Source organism: Pygoscelis adeliae, unplaced genomic scaffold (assembly GCF_000699105.1).
Source record: "Pygoscelis adeliae isolate BGI_AS28 unplaced genomic scaffold, ASM69910v1 Scaffold43, whole genome shotgun sequence".
In the NCBI taxonomy this organism is placed as follows: Eukaryota; Metazoa; Chordata; class Aves; order Sphenisciformes; family Spheniscidae; genus Pygoscelis; species Pygoscelis adeliae.
The window spans coordinates 2,380,816-2,400,415 of NW_008824538.1; the positions used below are offsets into that span (position 1 = coordinate 2,380,816).

The window sequence follows — 19,600 nt, forward strand, 5'->3', positions numbered from 1 at the left end:
TTAGGGGAGATATTTTTGGGCAGACATGCAGCCTTTAAACTGACTGACAAGTGTCACAAATAAACGGTTCTGCAAATGAGAAAACAAAAGCAGCAGCCACTGACGCCAGCACGGCTGCACGCGTGGTGAAAATAGAATTGCAACAGAAAGCTATTTCTGTGCAGATGGTGAATGCTATGAGGCAGAGACCTACATACTCTTAGTACAGATGAGCTGACAACAGAAAGAAAAATGCACTTGTTTTCCTTCTGCGCGAAAAATAAAAACCAAATTTGTTTCCAGAACATGCTTGTACCCCCCCCCAAGGGCTCCAGTGCAAAGTTTTGGGGATCCTTAATTCTTTGCTCCCGCAGGGGCATGCAAAGCACCTTCTCCAGCAAAGCTCAAGTCTGCAGAGGCAGAGGTGCCACCACTCGCACCGCGCGGCCGCTGCACCATCCTCTGCACTCCGACAGTAACCCAGGCACGTTTCTGGCCCACCTCTGCTTGAACAAATTAAATCCACTTAACTGAACATCATAAAACGCTGGGTTTAAACGGCTCTTTTTCCACTACATTGTCTTCTGCAAATAGCACCGAGGTTATTGATTTCCTGCAATGCAATATCAGTCTGTTTACTTAAACTAGTTCCCATTTTAAAAACTTCATAAAACGTAATCCGGAAAAATTATGCTGTACTTCAAACAGCACTGATAGTAGACTTGGTGCACGAAGAGACTCTGAGAAAAATCCCTTCTAAATATTGAAAGCTGATGACCACCAGGCTCTGTCTTTACGTTTGCATTGGACCTTATCAGCATTTCCTACAGCACGCCCTGCGCTGCATCCCTCCAAGACTGAAGATGCGCACCTGCCTTATTTCCAGGCATCTTTTTGAATGTAACCCAAATCTCAGTGATCCAGTAACATTAGCTGTGCTTTATCTTCCTTCCACAGGAACCAACACTCATACATGCTGAATTACACCTTACAATCTCATTGAGCTAAAAATGAGAGTGAGATCCTGAGATTTAACTTGTTTCAGCTGTGATGACAAAGAAAGGAGATGACATTTTATTTTGGTTGAAAGGTGGGAGAATTGAGAAAAGAGAAGAAATCTTGACAAGAGAGAGTTGGCAGCTCAGCTGAAAAGGCAGCTTGGTATGAAATGCTATCAACAGAGCTTAAGGCCAGAAAAGATCAGCAGCTGCTGAGCACAAGTCACAGACGCTGCATCAAGCCCACGATTTCTTGTAACATAAGAAATCAGAAGCATTGACTGAAATTATCAAAAGAACAATTTTTTTTTTTTCAGAAGAACACTTTTTTCCTTTCAAAATACAACATATAATTGTGTTGTATAACTAATAGTCACAAATTATTAACCAACACAATGACATGAAGTCCAGGGCTCTAAACAGATTCCAAAAGACAGAATATTCATTCACGGGAATTAAATCTATCCATACCTAGTTACCACAGTCATCAAATGCAACCTTTTGATCAGGCGATCCCAAAACATCAGACACCCAGAGGCTGGAAGATTAAGCACATCCTACCCGTAGGCTCCAGGTGCTGGACAGGAGACAGGACAAGGGACATCTGGGCTCATCCAGGATGGAAGTTCCTAGGTTTCTGCTTGAAAGTGCCAGTGACAGACACCAAAACACACCACTGTTGCCATGTTTTTGCTTCTGTGTACACTCTTTTTTCTTCTTTGTTTCAGAGGATGAAGAAGCGGCAAAGCGTCCTTCAGACAGTGAGAAAGTCTAAAACAATATTAAACAACACTGGAAAAGAACTGGGTCTCTTCTGCCCTGTACCTGGCACAGCTGGGAAAGGTTCTGCAAGACTTTCTTCAGGGAAAAGAAATTAAGCATGTGTTTGAATCCTACTGACTCTGAGATTTTAGCTTATTTCTAATTCAGAACCCAACAAGAAGAAAATGTATGAAAAATCCAGTAATCACAAATAGCATCATTCATGTCTTGTTAAGCTTTCCTGGCATACCTTTAAATGACTCCCACGAGTGCCAAGGAAAGGGATCTGGGAACAGTTCCCACATATCAAGAGAATTGCAAATAGACATTAAGGGAAAAAAAAAAAAAAAAAAAAAAGAACTCGGTTCAGCTTGCAACTAGAAATAAAAGGACAGGATTAAGGGACGGGATTAAGGATTTATAGAGCAAAGGCTAAGGAAATCATCACAGTATTAAGCAACAATGATCTGAGATGATTTCCAAAGGGAAATGAAGATAGGTTCAAATCAGGGAATATTTAAAACTGGAAAGGTTGATAGCACAAGGAAGAGGGGCTACAGCCACTAATTCAGCATTGCCTGATAGACAGTAATGCTCCACCCCCAAATACACTTCTGCACTGGGGAGTTTACTGAGGCTCTGGACATCTCACCACATTTCTAATGTACAAGGCTTAAACTTTTGCAGGTGGAAAGGGCGTGCAAGGCAAGCTGGTGTCAGAGGAAAGTGCCTTGCAGGGGCTGGCGATGAGGCTGTAACGAGCCTCCATCCCACAGCCTCAGTAGGGCAGCGCTGCCACTGTGAGCCCATTCTTGGTATATTAAACTTGCACTGTTGCATTAAAATAGGAACAAATTAACTAGCTTTGAGCTTTCCCTTCCTTCTGTGTTAAGAACCCACAATTATAAAAGACAAAACAATTCCCTCCCCACCCCACAAAAAGCCCACACTCCAACGAACCACCAAAATCCAGCCTACGGAGGTCAGAAAATCATTGCCAGAGATCAAGACAAACACAACTACAGCCCAGCTTTTTGCTTTACTGTTCACCTTCCTTTTACAAGGAGACTACAAAATAGAAGAGGCAGCTGAACTAAGCTTCAGCCCACCAGAAGTTAAATGGCCAGCTCTTCTCCATCTACAGGCGGCTGGCTGGCTTTTGGAGTGGTCAGATTGAAAGGGTTTATTTTTTATTGTGATTTTACTTTCTTTGGATGTTGTGCAAATTTCCTTGATTTTACAAGAGATTTTTAGTTAATTATGTATTTACCTAGTTAGCATAATTGTCTTCAATTATGTAATTAGCGTTCATATGTGTAATCATTTGAACATGTAATTTTATCTAATTACACTATTAAAACGTGCAAGTCATAAATATCTTTATCATTTTGATTGATAGACATGCGGGGAGGAAAAAAAAAATCTCACTTGTTATTTTTATCTCCTGGATCCTGAAATCTGCAAGAGTAAGAGGATTCAGCCTATAATGTTGCTATAATCATTTATAAGGACCTATCAAGACTATACCAAGGTTATACCTTTCAAGTAGAGGTAGAACAAACCACTCAAAACTAAGGAGCAATGAGTCACACAGCGTAGCAATATTTTTCTGTAAAAAAGCACTAATAATCTGGGAAATACTTATTGTTTAGTGTCTAATTATGCACTTGCTGTTATGAAGAAGAATAACAGCCCACTCAGAAAAAGACAACACAGAAGAAAACAGACACAAGTAGTTCCTATTTGTCCTGATGGAAGACGCTGTTGCACCTTAGAAAGGGGTTTTAAAGCTCCTTGTACTTTTCAGCTACCTCTAAGACAACCAGTGTGGCCATACTTATCAGAAGAGTAACATTTTTTAGCTCTGTTTACCTTTATTTCAGCAGCTGTGCTGCGCGCCCTGTAGTACAGTACCAGAACAAATACCTGGCGCATACCAAATGAATTAGGACAGCGACAGTTGAGTCTTCTTTTTAATTGCTTTTGGCTGGGAAGGCAAACATTTACACACAGATTAAATAGTTAAGCTTATTTAAAGTTCAACTTCTCTTCAGGTTTAGATTTCTTGCCTTTACTAACATACAGAAGTCTCTAAACCAAACCAAAAACAAAAACAAACAAAAAACCCCACATGTGCCTAAGCTGACTCCAAAAGCTGGGGGGATGGATGAGGGGGAAGCCTAACACAACAACTAACAACATAACAAGAGCTCTTCAGCACCACTTGGGAATAAGCCTCAATTACAGAGCATCCTTCAGCAAAAGGCATATGGTTTTTCCAGCCTGATAAGATCACTCACACTCTGCAGAGCATCCAGATACAAGTGCTCAGGTGGATGGCAGCAAAAATAAACCTGGTCCTTCCCAAAACAGCCACTCCCAGCTGCCAGAGGCTGAAGAAGAGCTCAGCCTATGGTATAATTTTATCTACGAGAACAACCTGGAAGCAGCCCAGAGAATAAAACCACACAGAAGGATCACAGAGGGGTCATTTAATGGTCAGACCGAAAACAACCCAATTTGTTCAAACTCTATCAGCATCAGACACCTCAGATGGACTAGGTTTTTTGAGCAGCATTTCTTTCTTTAAAATGCAAAAGCAACAATCTCAGGAGCCTGCCTTAGTAGACAAGGCATTGCTCCTGGGCCTCAGGTGCCATCAAGTTATTGCTTTGAAAGCACAGTCTTCAAGACCATATGCAGATACGTGGAACACAAGACAGTAAGTTCACCGCACGTAGAACCACAGTGTGTTACAGAGCCATCTTCCCTCTGCTCCCTGAATTTAGTGGGATATAAGAAAAAGGCTCTGAAGAACAATCAAGCCTCTCATGTTCAACGACTGAACTGCCAGTCATGGAAGTGCACGCTGGCGTTAAATAAATCTCCACTTGAAGGGCATCAGCTCTAGAGAAACTCTGGAGTCAAGCGTAGAAGGCACCAGCGTCAAGTTTGTAGTCATACCACACCTTCTCGGAGGCACTAACACATGCTTGGACTTTTGGATCTAACATATATCATTTTTGGAGAAGAACTCAAATGGGCAGCAAAACAAACGTGGTTTAAGACCATGAACGCTTCTTGCTGCTATGGGAAAAAAATGAGGAGCTCACTGCTCTGAGGTTTTACTTGCAGATGTAGGAGAACATGTCTTTCACTACCTCCACAGCAACAGGAATGATTCCCTATTCTGCTCCATAAAAAGGATCTTCAGCTGTTTCTTTAGGAGCTATCTTTTCACAGACCAGCTACCAGAATGTACTTCTGCTTCAGCCCCAGCAGATCTGCATATGCTGCTAGTTTCCCTGGATTACTAAATTATCTCTTTACTCATCAAATACATTCTTTTTCAGCAAGCAAGACCTCACAGCAACAGACCTCACTCCAAACCCACCCACCTCATTTTTGATTATGAGACTAGTATGTTCAGCAGCCATGGAAAAACAGCTGCTTTTGCAGCATCCCAGAGCCATTTGTCCGTCCCTTCAGCCAATGTCCTACCTTTTAAGGGCCATCAAGAAAAAGGAACACAAAAGCTGACCACAGACAGACAGAAACCAAAGACTGCAGAGCACAGTTTGGGGGGGCAGAGGAGAAGACAGAGGCAGTCCATTCAGAAGACAAGTGTCCATATTTCACTAAACCAGAAAATTTTGCTGTTTTCTTTCCGATGATGGGAGATTCGTGCTCTCTGTTCATTGGGAACTTTCTGTAGGATATTTCTGGCAGCTTTTAAGCTTTCACAAAGGTCAATATGAAACTGGTATGGTAAAAATCACCCACCTGGATGTCATTTCCAACTCCACGTGACTCTCTGATGGTCTCCTTTCGGTGATTGCTGATGCTTTAGCAGGCTTAGGCTCAGTATTCTCAACTGAGAGAGTGAGACTGAAATACACACTTCACTTGCCCTGATGTTGCATTTATCTTGATTTAAGCTGACCTCTTTACCCCACCACTTCCAAGCCCTTTTCAGAAAACTGCAAACATATTTCTTGTCGAGAGACAGCAGCCACATGGAACGAGGAGAATCAGCAAGATACGGCTGGTCAAATTATTCAGAATAAAACCACCAAGGAGTTTAATTTCTTTATCAGCTTGCAAACCATGTGCCTTTTAATCCAGCTTCCTGCAGATAAGGTGAACAGCTTTACATTTCTTTCGGTGGCATATGCACAACATATTCAGTGGGACTACGTGCTGTTTGCAGCATACAACTGAGTTACCACATCAAAATTATGTCATTCAAGACAGGATTACATTTTAATAGTTACAGAGGGAACAAGATTGTTGTCATCGTGAAGATGAAAGCACTCGGTGGGGCGCCCAGCAAGGAAGGCCACCAGCCGCCCTGCAGGCACTGACCACAGCACCCAGCTCGGGGTCGCAGTGAAAGCCTGTGTGCCAGAGGGGAGGATGGACCAGTAAGGATGCTGTACCTTCCTCATGAAATGATGATTTCATTTTACCGCTGCCCAAAAAGTTCTGTGCTCCATGACAGGGCGGAGAAGAGGCTGTACAACTGCCACCTAACAAAGACAACTCCACCAATCCCTTATATTAATTACAACTTAACCGAGAGTTTTTAACATCAGATTGCCACTAGGCAAGGACTTCAGGTCCAGAAGAGATTTTTGAGGAAATGTCTTCTTTAGGGGATGTGTTTTCTCCTGGGTTGCTTTTTGGGAAGTCTAAATTCTTATAACCTTCACCATCAATGCCATAATCAACAGAAATGGCTGGGTCTCAGCACCTCTGGACCTCCCTCCTTCCTCACTTATTTCACCACCTCTGCCCGCTCTCATTCAAGGCTCCCACAGTCATCCTCAGGAAAGCCTTTCCTCCCACAGCTGAGGCTATGCAAGATTTAGCATTGAGACAAAAATATATTTATCGCCAATATCAATAAATGAGGCTTAGGAGCAAGCAAAGGCAACTTTTCAAACACCCGTGGTACACCAGGGTATCACAGAGCATGGCAAAACCCCAGTCCATGAGTGTTTGGAGTTGACGGGCAGCTGACGTGCACCACACAGTGCTCCACTCACCCCTCCTTCCAGTTCCAACGAGCAAGCTCCTTGCCAAGCAGCGAGGTATCTCCACCAACAGACACACGTAACGGTGGCATGTTATAGAAACACCTTCATTAAAATGCATACCATCTTAATTACTCAGTGTGATTAGTCTAGCCTCCTCCAATGTTTCAGAACAGAATCCTACCTTCATCTTATTGGCGTGCGCAAAGCAAGAATTAAAATCTTCTGGCACTCCATCCATTAAAAATATAAAAAGCAGCATTTCAGGAAAACAAAACAAAAAACCCACGTGATGTTCTCTTTGATCAGCTGCAAGCGAAACATAAAAGGCTCCTTTGAGGTAAAGTGGATGCTACATTTTCTATTGTAATTGATAGGAATTCTTATTAACTGCTGATGTGGCCAAAGAAAGCAACTTGTGGGGAGGGGGTTTACTTACACTGGAACAGCTGTTTTCCTATTGCATTCTGCATATCCTTACTACAATGATTGTACTCGTTAGGAAAACTGATGATGATTTCATATGACACTCCTCAGTTCATGGGAAGACTTTACAAATGTTCAGTGAACACCTGACAAAATCCAGCCTGACTCATGACTAAATTAGCCTGCATTTTATGCTGAAAAAAACCCTTCATAAACGTTTGACTCAATAAAGCTCATATTTAGCTACGAAAGACATGTATTTCTACCGTTCTTCAGCATTAAAAGAAATAAATGATTAAAATTTACATCCCATTTTTGCTGTTGAGGCTATGAACTGTTTATTTGCTGCTTTCTCTCTAAAGTACAGCAACTGAATTCACACCTCTGCAGAGCACTGCAGATATATTCAGTGCCCACTACAACCCTCCCCTGCTCCGTCTGGCAAGAGAAATAAGTGTTAAATGTGAAAAAAGTCCAGGACAGAAATCACAGCATCCACGGTGAGGGACAGCACTGAAAGACAAGTGAGCAAGAGACTCCTGGAGTTGCACCAGGCTTCTTGGGACCGAGACGCTTGTGCACCTGAGCACATGGCAAACCGAGCACACGACATGCTCTAACCCAGGACGACAGCACTGCTTTGTGTAAAGAACTGCAGTTAAGCACTCCGCAGACATGCTGGGACCCACCAAAAACCTATTTAATTCTACAAGTTTGGTTTATTCCTACCACTCATTTGAGACAGGAAAAAAATACCAATAAGCAAGCGAAAGTAATGGTCTTACCCAGTCTTTTTTGTTTCCTTCCCTGCTGTTGCTTATAAATGCAATCTTAGAAGGCTGAGCAAAAGCTGCTGCTGACTTGGGCTACACTGGGCTAGACTTTCAGTCCCTCTCAGCACCATGGTTTTGCCCTGATAAGGACAAATGTGCTAGACCTTTACCCACCCGTACGTTCTCCCTGTTGATCCTCCTCTCTAATTTGAAAACTTTGCTCTTTTCTGCTTCTCTGAAGAGGCTCTGCATTTGTTTGGGGAACACAGACATCCCATCACACAGGAAGGTGCTGGCCAATGTCTCAACAGGGGCCTCGTCCATCCCACCTAACTCTTACCGTAAGGTTCAGCATGCTTGCTTTGGACAGGAAAAAAAAAAACCAAACCAAAACCCAACAAATTAAATGCAAGGCAACACAAGGTTTTCCCCCCACTGTGGTATCACTGCTTTCCTGTCTTGCCTATTGCTTCTTTCCGTTGTTTATTCAAGTCCCATCGTACCACTCAGCACTGGATGATAATTAAAATCAAACCATTCCTTCTTCTGCAATATAAATCTGCAGTACAAACCCCGTCATCCACACACTGTGGACAATAGCTGCAACAATGCAGGTGCAAAATGGGTCAGCCCTGCTAACTCCAGCCGGTCCTGACGTGGCTTGCCCGAGTCAGCCCAGGCACCCCTGGGGACTCGAGCACTGAGCCTACACTGAGAACGTCCCCTGCCAGCCACCACCTCCATTTCTGTAGGACAGGCTGTGTGCTTAGCACCTTGCTTCCCCGACCAAGCTGGCACACAGCGTGAGTCAGCTCAGCATCCCTGACAGTCCCCCACAGCCAAGGGAGAACCTCCGTGCCACTTGGACCACCCCCTTACGCCACCCGAATTCCCAACAGGCAGGGTGCACGTCCCCAGGGCCACACACCCCCCCCCGGAGGAGCAGCAGTCCTGGCTCTGCTCAGGGCGTGCAAGCACCGAGCTCGGGAAGCAGAAGGTATCTCCCACCAGCCTCTCAGCCGCAAGGGGAGTAGCTACTTGTTGACAGAGCGGCCATCAGCACAGCACTCCACTCCTACAAGTGGAAAGAAAACACAGCAAAACAGAGCCAGGGAGAAAATTTTGGGTCTTCCAAACGCAGATCCTCCCATGCATTGCCTTCCAGGAGAGCCAAGCTACCTGCCACTCTCTTCACACACAAGCAATAAGTGCACGTCTTAGCCCCTTGATTTCAAGGGGATAAAATGACATAGTCCGATAGCGCTGCATAGGAGAAGGGGTGGCAAAAGGATGTGATGGGCTGGAATCTGCTACAGTTCTGCAGAAGGCAGCCTCGGTGCTCATTTGGGCATGCTGCATCCCCAAAATAGCCAAAATCTCAGAGGTCGCTGGGAGCAGAGAGCACACAACTCTCAGACGGCTGGACTACGTGTGTCAGCAGCAGCTGCTGCCTCCCCTGACTCCTGGAGCTTGGTCAGGGCAGGGGGACAGATGTGGGGACCCCACCACTTGCCAGAGAGCATTGGGCCATGCTGGTGGGGACAGAGAGCACTCCCGCAGCTGCCCCCATTGCCACCATGCAGCCACAGTGAAGCTACTGGACGAGGACTCGGGCATCGCCCTCCCTTCACTCAGCACATTTTGCATCTCGGAATGCACCGCTCGTGACAGGATAACGTAACCCGAGGTGTGACAGCACACAGAGGTGAAAGACATGGGAAAAACACACCCAGAGCCAAAAAACCACCAATGTAGGTGAGGTTATACTGACAAACAAGGTCTTTATCATTCAGCCTTTAGTGGGCAACCAGGAATACAAAATCCCAGCCAGTCCCTGCTCCTTCAGAAGATGCTGCTTCCTCTGACCCCCGTGGCCCAAATGTCGCTCCTCACTTTGGGACAGTCACAGTCATTGCTGCCACCAGCTGGACCCCCCCAGCACAGGCTAGAGCTGCCAAGGAAGGTTAGGATAAGCTACATCCCTCCATAGGCTGTGCAGGAGAGCCTCACCAGTGTAAATAAGATCTCACCTATCAGCTACATAGAACAGCAAATAACTTATTTCCATCACAGGGACAAGTGGCCTTAGCACATCCTTACACATCTCTTGTCAAGCTGACAGGCAGGTACAGCACAACACTCGGTTCCTGGGCTAACGTCTGGGAAATGGATGGGTCCGAAGGGTGACACTGCAGCCCCTCGCCCTGCGGGACACACAGCCAGCCCCAGCGAGTCCGACACGGACTGTGGGCTCAGCTCAGCCAGCCACAAAGAGAGAAGGACTCATCACGTTGCCCTCATTCCCAAACAGCAAGGGGCTTTGCAGAATTCTGTTCAAAAATCCAAACCAAGCTCTGGGCAAAATCCTGAAAGCAGTAATTAATGAAAAAAGGGCTGCATTTGCCCACCCACCGTTAGCCTCACCTGAGCATGGATGTGGCATTTTAAAAACTTAATCAAGGAAAATTAGTTTCCGTGGCAACTAATGGTGCATTTAATAGATCAAGTGATGAAGTGCTGTGTGTAAGAATGCTGGAAATTATGAACAGCAGTGATATATCAAAGGCTACACAATCACTGCACAGATAACAAGTAGACATGCAATGATGTGTTGGGGTGCTCAGAGCTTTCTGTATAATTAAGAGTGAGGCTAAGTTTTGGGGAACAACAGTGTGTGAGTGTTTGCCGGTCTCTTCCCTTGCAATAACTGCTGTAGCCTTACGTTATTCTCCCCAAAGGCCTCACTGATATTGATTAGGCCTCAACAAATTTTAAACCAAGTTTCAAAACAGTTTCCAGTTTGAAAGTGCAACCACCACTCTGAACACATGAGCTTCCCTATCTCCACCTGCCTGTACCTGATTTCAGGGAGAATTTTGCAGCACGTGGCAGGAAGCCAGTAAGAGTAAATCTGAAGACACATTTTCAAAGAGAGGCCCCTATAGAGCAGTGTCATTTCAACATGACTTGGAGCAGATCACAAAGACGCACACGGAAGTCATCAGCCTGTTACAGAGCTACATCAATTGATCGAAAAGTTAAAAGCAATGCCTGGAAAGACAAAAAGGCATAAATGTGTGCTTTGGTAAAGCATGCAGGAGCACTGACATGAAAGAGAAAAAAAAGAAAACATTCATTCCTCCTCCCAGACTTCCACCTGCAGCAGACATCCACCACAGGCAGCCTCAAAACACGCAGGGTGTCATGCGAAGGCTAAACAGGCAGCAGAGTGGCCTGGCACCACGGCGTGCACACCCGCACCAGCCCCACCAGCTTTGTGTCTTTAAAGCCATGAGCATACCCGTAGGAGAGGAGCCCCGTAAGCAGCACTTTCTCTTTGCCTTTTCCAATCCGTGAAGCAAGGAGGAGAAAATAAGGGTCCCACCTAGTTTGGTCTGATTCCCCATTGCTACAATCCTCCTGCTACAGTCCCTCACCCACGGGGAGGGAGTGTAAAATAACACCAAACCACAACACACGCGTGGCACAAGCAGAAGGGACTTCCCCATGGCAAGCTGAGAGCACTCTCACGCAGAAAAGCACACTTGCTCCAGGGGTCTCAGCCCTGCCCTCTTCCCCAGGGAGAGTTTTCAGAGCTACAAGCACTCCCTTGCAGGCATTAATGTGCACGCAAAGGCATACTTATGTGTAAACGCGTCCTGGATACAAACTTGGATATTCAGGAGCCACCTTGCAAAATAAAGGAGAAGGACACATCTGCAACCTTCTGAGAGAGGCTGTTTTTTCTCTCTCTTTATATCCCAGGGGAACTTTTAATGTGGTAGAAAGGAAAAGCAGATAGACACTGTGCTGGTAACAGCAGTTCCGCAGTGCAGGAGGCTGCAACAGAGCATCAGCAAGGTCTCCTCTCCTTGGGGATGGTCCATGGGATGGTGGGGGTTGAGAAGAAAGGTGCTTGGGCTGGCAGAGCACATAGAGCCTTTGGAGACTCCCTGAGGACCATCTCCACTTGCAGCAATTTACAGCAATGGTCTCAGGCTCACTCGTAGGCACCTCTCTAAGCCACAGAATCACTGTGGTCCTTTTCGGCCGACAAGAAGGCAATGACCGGACAAACATCAGAGAAGAAGACCTGATGTCCTCTACAGTCAGCTAGAGGGCTCAGCTTGGTCCTCCTCTAGGCTCAGCTCCTTAAGCTGACCCATCTTGTAGTGCTGGCATCTTCTCCAGCCCATCGCTAGGTCTGGCACATGCCTGCCTGCCATCTGGCTGAGACCATAAGAGGACCCAGAGGAGGAAAGTTCACAGGAGATCTTCCTCTACTTATCATTAGATACTTGGCTTTTGAACTGCCTCTCAATAGTTGTGGAGACCTACTGTGAGCTCAGAATCAGGAAAGCAGGTGAATGCAGCTAATTAGCCCCCAAAACAAGAAAAAAATTCTTTGTTAAGTAGAGTACATGATTTTAAAGAGACTTTAATTTGCACCTCGTAATTAACTGTAGCTCCAAACCCCTAGCTAGTAAGGTGCTCAATTACCAAACTCAGCTTGCAAATCAGGAAGAGAGCTTTCTCCTTTAGCATTTGCACCCGCTCTTAAGTGCTATTCCCAAAAGTGAAGGCTTGCAGACAGTACTTCCACAGTTCCACTTTAAGAACACTAAATAAAGCTTGTTACTAACACCAGCCTTACATATTGAATGATCTTTTTACTTGAGCGCTGCTTTCAGGCTCCCATACCTCACTGAGAAGCAGATGCTCCGTTAATGAACCAGCACAATGTTTGTGAAGACTGACGCCCAAAATTCACCTCTCATCTCCACGCAATGGGGACCGCACATGTGTTTATGGGTGGAAGCTGGCAGCCTCCATTTAGCTTTAATGCCATCACCCGCGATGGCCAAAGCAATAACAATTGGCAGAGACACAAGGCAAGAGAACAGCACGGGCAGAAAGCAGTTTGCTCTTGGCATCCCTGCAGAGGTGCACCACTTTCCTGCTAACATCCTAGTCCCCCTCCATGAGCCACTGTCATACTAGTGTGGCGTTTCTGCTCCGCAATACATCTAGCAGCCTTTATTTCAGGCAAGAATTCCTAATGGCCCCTTATCCAGTTGCCACTGAAGTGCAAGGAGCAGCACAGGACAGCGGTTGGCCAAGACTTGAGTTTACTGCAGAAAATAGGGGATGTATGTATATCCCAGACTCATAGTTTAAACAAAAAGAATAAAGCAGGCTACGACAATTCATTAATCCAAGTGACCTGGTAAAACCTTGCAAAGACTTTAAGCCAGCAGTAATGCTGGCACTGGTGAGGCACTGGTGAGGCCGCACCTCGAATACTGTGTTCAATTTTGAGCCCCTCACTACAAGAAGGATGTTGAGATGTTGGAACGTGTCCAGAGAAGGGCAACGAGGCTGGTGAGGGGTCTGGAGAACAAGTCTTATGAGGAGCGGCTGAGGGAGCTGGGGTTGTTTAGCCTGGAGAAAAGGAGGCTGAGGGGAGACCTCATCGCTCTCTACAACTACCTGAAAGGAGGTTGTAGCGAGGTGGGTGTCGGTCTCTTCTCCCAAGTAACTGGCGAAAGGACGAGAGGAAATGGCCTCAAGTTGCGCCAGGGGAGGTTTAGATTGGATGTGAGGAAAAAGTTCTTTACTGAAAGAGTGGTTAAACATTGGAACAGGCTGCCCAGGGAAGTGGTGGAGTCCCCATCCCTGGAGGGATTTAAAAGACGGGTAGATGAGGCGCTTAGGGACATGGTTTAGTGGGCATGGTGGTGTTGGGTTGACGGTTGGACTCGATGATCTTGGAGGTCTCTTCCAACCTTAATGATTCTGTGATTCTAATGCTGGTACTGCACACCGTGTATTTCAGCAGCCAGCATCACCTTGCAGTCATTACTGCAGCGCGACTTCGTTACTCGCCACTGCTGCCGCGGTGGGAGAAGTGAACACGATACAGCCTCCGAGAACCAAAAACACAATCCTACAAACAGCTCTGGAGACCGAAGAACTTTTGCAAGGCGGAGGTCCAAGCCACGCCACCATCTGCAGAGTCCACCTCTTAGAAGGAAGGATGCAGGACGGATGGTCTCATCAGCTGACTCACAGCACACTTTCACCACTTCATTTCCACCTTAGTTAATGCGTGTTTTTTGTCCACTCCCGACTTGGGGAGGAATACCGTGAACACCAATGGGGGATTTTATAAATGCCTAGTACAGAGTTGCTGACTTCTTACAGCGTTTAAAACAAAAGGAGTTTCTGCGTATGACAATAATAATTGAAAAAGTTTGAGAAACACATGCAAGTTGAATAGCATTCTTAGAATAGGCACATAATTACCTATTTTATAAACTCACTTCCCGGGGTCTGATAAAATATCATTTTGAAAATAATTTCCATACAATTTGCAAAACCAAATTTGATAACCGTCCGTGCAAAAATCAGTAAAAAGAAAATCAAAGTACTGAAAATACTGGCAATTACCACAAAATGTGGATGGAAGTCTCTTGCAGAAGAAAGAAAAATAAAAATGTATTTTTACCACTTCCACCTGCAAGAATAGGAAGAATCCTGCCAGATACTTCCCCTCAAACCCATCTCATATTGAAAGCTGTCTGAACAGGAGAATCCAACGACAATATGTTGTCAAGTTTTATATATAAATTCTGCACATATAAAAAAGGTAGGCTTAAAAATAAATGCCATATCACCCCTTCCAGCCAGCCACTGCCACTTGGTCACAACAGAAACACACTGCAGACCACCCCCTAAAGAACCAGGCCCATAAAGCAGAATGGGGTATCCAACAAGCAAAATAAATACAAATCTTACACTATCTGTATTTAAAATACCCAAGAGTAATTATTGGCAGGTAAGAGTAGTTCTCTGACAGCTGGAAACAGCGAGCACCAGCTTGCTGATTTTACATCCACCCTGGTCTCCTGCCTTGACCCTGGTGGGTGCTTTTCCCCAGCAGCCCCATTGACAAAAGCAACACAAACGTTGGTGAGATCCACGGCAGTCGTGTTTAAGAGAAGCCAAATTTCACGGGCAACGAGTCCAAGGGGCTGCGGCTCCCACAGAGTTGCATGCCGAAGTTTAAATATGGCAAAGCAAAAAGCTATGGTGTCTTAGCCTCTTTCTTTTCTTTTTTACTTTCTGGAGCACTAAAATTGAATGGAAATTTAATAGGAAGGTGATAAAAAGGCTAATGTTCAAATGCAGCCCTGCCCAGCCTCCTGTATTTCTCTGCAGAATCACCCATGTGAGACTACCAAAACTATCCTCCTGCTCTCAGGCAATTAATCTGCAAAAAATATTGCGAGTCTCAGAGAGCTGTAACATGAGAGCAAGCGTGAGAGAGCAGACCGAGGTGCTGGCTGACAAAGAAAATCTATAAACAAGTAAAATGAAGAGAAATCAATTTTCCATCCTAAATCCCAGATGAGAAAATAGAGATTTTTATGAAAAAAGCAGCCATGTGGCTGCTTTCTTGATAGGACTTTTTGGTTGAACAGCTTTTTTTTTTTTTTTTTGATTCAGCAGCATCATAAGCTTTGTTACTGCTTGAGACGGCACCTCTCATAGCTGGTCCAAAGCGTTTCCTGATGGATAACAGCCCCGCTCGCTTTGAAGCTGCCTCGAGCCTCCAAGGCCGGCAGGTTTGAGAGAGATCTTTGATTTCAGCTGCACCAAACCTCGCAGGCTGCTGGTCAGCTTTGCTGGAGCAGACGGAGGAGATGGTTTGAGAAACAAACATTCTCCAAGTAAGCACACTGGAAGTATCAGTCTACCTTTATCCTGCTCTTTTCTGCCTGCACACGAATGTGCTACTTACCTCCACCCAAACACATGGCATGCCAAAAACTGCTGCATCCAGAGCCAGCTGCTTTGGATCTTAAAAAGTTCTTAAATAAGCCTGGATAAGAAAATTTTGGGAAAGCGGAATGAATCCAACATTACTAACAGGCACTGGGACACATGGACTTGTCTCAGAGAGGCGGCTGGAGAAGGTGGCCAGCCCGGGGCAGATCCCACCTTCCCCCCGTTGAACAGCACCTTATGCCATAACGGATCCCCTAAAAAGCCACAGGGTGTCCTCAAGGCAGGAGGTGGTCGTTTCCTGCTTCAATCAGTGCTGCATTAAAACCTTATTATCAGCTTTCATGAACGAGGTCTGTATCAGTCCAGAGTCTCTCACTTGGCTCTTCCAACGAGGAGCCACCAGCATCTTCCCTGCATCTCAAAGAATCATCGAATCATTAAGGTTGGAAAAGACCTCTAAGATCATCGAGTCCAACCATCAACCCAACACCACCATGCCCACTAAACCATGTTCCTAAGCACCTCATCTACACGTCTTTTAAATACTTCCAGGGATGGGGACTCAACCACTTCCCTGGGCAGCCTGTTCCAATGTTTAACCACTCTTTCAGTAAAGAAATTTTTCCTCACATCCAATCTAAACCTCCCCTGGCGCAACTTGAGGCCATTTCCTCTCATTCTATCGCTTGTTACTTGGGAGAAGAGACCGATCTCCCCTGACAACGTTCCACGAGCCACCAATCTCCTATGGCGTGGGCAACGTCAGAGCGAAGAGGCCAACCAGCAATGGGAGAGAATACAATAGCAGGGCTCTAAATACTTGTCATACCTTGTGAGACACTGAATATTAAAATTCGTAACAGCAGCACTGATTTTAGAACAGCACTGTTCTCATTTGGGGTGTTATCAAAACATCTGGACGCTTGGCCCAGTCTTTTTTTTTTTTTCTTTTTTAGGACTTTTTTCTTTCTCCTTCACCTGGCAAAGACTAGACAGAGATCACTTAATTTAAAACAAAAATGGCTTGTTTTATAACATGGCTTTAATGTGTGACTGCAGCTGAAAGAGTGCAACTGTGTGCGGTTAAAGTAGAGTTTTCTACGACACAGCCTGACCCATGCCTTCCCTGGAACCAGCACAGGCTAAACGTCAACTTCTTTACTTTTAAATCTTTTCATTAAATTGGGAACAGCTACAGTATAAACGGCAGAGAATCAGCACATCTCTCCTTCCTGGAGGAACATCAGGCATCTGCAGACTTGGGGTCTCCAGTGAATCCCCTCTCCCCAGCTCTCACCCCGGCTAACTGCACTTCACAGCTCCCGCCTGTCCTGTGCGATTGCAAGAGGGAGGTGTTTAATTCACCGCCTTGCAAAGAAAATCCTGGCGAGGTGTTCTACCGTTCAAAATCTCATACAAATATGTGCACTGTGAAACGTGGTAATCTCAGCTAATTACAGACACACCTTCAGCTCTCGGTACTCAGCCTCTTCACCAACAGAGCAAGACGAGGGGACACAGCAGAAGACAAAGTGGTAACGGCCACTTTGAGGGAACAGAGAGCAGGTTTGGTTCAAAAAGGAAAAGAAAAGATGGAAACGGAAAAGCAGAGCTGGGGGGTAATAAAGCATTGCACTTGCACAGGTCTTGAAAGGTCCTGATCTAAAATAACCTGTTAATGGGGTACCCTGGGCCAAGGGGGGTGGCGAGCAGGGGACACAGCAGGACAGCTGCATGACAGGCTGACAAGACTCTTCGGCTTTGAATGTGATGCTATAAAATAGAGTTAGGCCTGGGAAAAGTGTGTATATTTTACACCTTTTAAACCCCTGTAAATAAAAAAGGTTTATTTCTGTTTAACTTTTGTCTTCTGCAGGGCTGCAATGCTGTGGTTCCAACGACATCCAAGACCCAGGAGCACAGCAAGACTCCCCCGAGCTTTCGTGTGCCCCCACCACTCCAGCTGTTCACTCTGGTGCATACTGTCTACATTCAGTCGTCCCTGTCCTCACATTTGTTTTTTCCTTTCCTTCTACCCACCTCCACGGATCTCAAACTCTCACATCAGGACCCCATGTTGCAGCACAAGACAGACCTGCTGGTTTTAATATCGCGTTCCTAGCCAGCCATTCAAAAAAAAAGTTCTGCTGTTGATGTTTCTTCTGCAACACCCCAATATCAAACCAACAGCCTGGACAAATCCCCCCCCTCGGAGCCTGTTGCATTGATCTCTACCACCCTGCGCCAGTCTAGTCCTTAGCAGAAGATGAAACCAACCTGCGCAGGCTCAGAGACAGACAGAGCAGAGAAAAGGTGTGGTGACCAGTGGCAGGCAGCCACCGGGCACGGTGGGGGCTCACCTGTGGCCGAGGATGGCCGGTGACCAGGCAGTTCAGCTCCAGCGTCTCGCCCTCACGGATGGTGTAGACCCTCTCCGAGTAGCGCTCCTCCTCGATGTTGCACGCCAGGCCCGAGTGCACGATCCGCACGGTGGGGGGGGCTGCAAGACCCAGAGAGAGAAACCAGGTGAGCATCATCGCCTGCACCCCCGGGGTATGCTCAGACCCATTTCCATCGCAGCAGCCCGGGATCCTTGCATACACCTAGCTGGGAGGACCGAGGCTGGAGCTGAGTATGTTCACTGTGGAGAATACTCTTTTGCTTACTCAGCATACACACATTCGGCACCAGAAGAGATTGCCACGGTATTTATTAATACCTAGCAATCCCCTGAACGAAACCTTTGCACACTCATTTGCATTCCAGCTATTTTTGTTTCAATTTCCAAATGAACTCTGCATTATTTATTATTTTTTATTATATACCTTTCTAAATGTATTATCACACTCATTATGCAAATGAGAAGCCTTAATTAAACCATTAAAATTAAGCAGGAGAAGCAGTGGGACTGATGCTACTTCCTTTCAAAGTCGATACCAAAATCCTGTTGCTGTCAGAGGGATCAGGATTTGGACCAGAGCTTAAGCTGAAGCAGAACCCTTACTTTAATTTTCTTGTATATGCAACCTGAACTACAGGACGTTACGCTGTTTTACATGATGTACATGTAGGAAAACTGCAATGCTGTTGCTAATACCACATGTACAAATTAGAGCTCAGTTTCAGCAAGTCTCCAAAGCATGTTCCTAGCTCTACGATTTTCTTTATTTCTGAACCATACGAAAGTTGAGTTACAGATTTCCTACTGCAAAATAAAGTAACATAAACTAAACAGCAGAAGAGATAAAATGTAATTCTGGTGAGTTTTAAAGACCCAGTATTTCACCCTCTCTGCTCAACAGTGCACCGCTCCTGTTCAGTATAAGTGGATACACCCTCAAAGTCCTAACTGAAGTCTTAAATCACAACCAGCAAGAAGAACAATTAGAGCTGAGCCCAACAGGACTGAAAGCTGTTGAGCTCCCGGCCCCGTTTCCCATGGGCAAGAACCCCGTGCTGCTGGGAAAACATCCGTGCGTTCTCCCCACGTCCCTTGCAACAGCAGCAACAACCCCCCCAAGACTGCAGACCCATTTTCAGGGCTCCGTGCTGCACATCGCCTCCCTCTCACACCAGTCTACTGGTTCTTTGATCAATTTGCAATTACTCAGCTAACACCCATGTCAAGTGTTCATGGGATTCCTGGGGTGCATCACTCTGGCACCCCTGCAGAACCTCCCCATCAGCACGCCATTACTGGTTCAACCTGCACATGGCTCCTATCTGACTGTCCTGGTTTCGGCTGGGATAGAGTTAATTTTCTTCTTAGCAGCTGGTACAGTGCTGTGTTTTGGATTTAGGGTGAGAACAATGTTGATAACACACCGATGTTTTA

General features: G+C 45.7%; 1 protein-coding gene across 1 annotated transcript in view; it reads right to left on the reverse strand.

Moving 5' to 3' along the window:
• MDGA2 (MAM domain containing glycosylphosphatidylinositol anchor 2) overlaps nucleotides 1–18,299 on the reverse strand; it is a 256,212-nt gene extending 237,913 nt beyond the window's left edge. The window contains exon 1 of the mRNA XM_009321639.1: nucleotides 18,126–18,299. Within this exon, the coding sequence (XP_009319914.1) occupies nucleotides 18,126–18,299 (174 nt within the window). The remainder of the gene's footprint in view (nucleotides 1–18,125) is intronic.
• Between the last annotated feature and the right edge of the window lie 1,301 nt (nucleotides 18,300–19,600).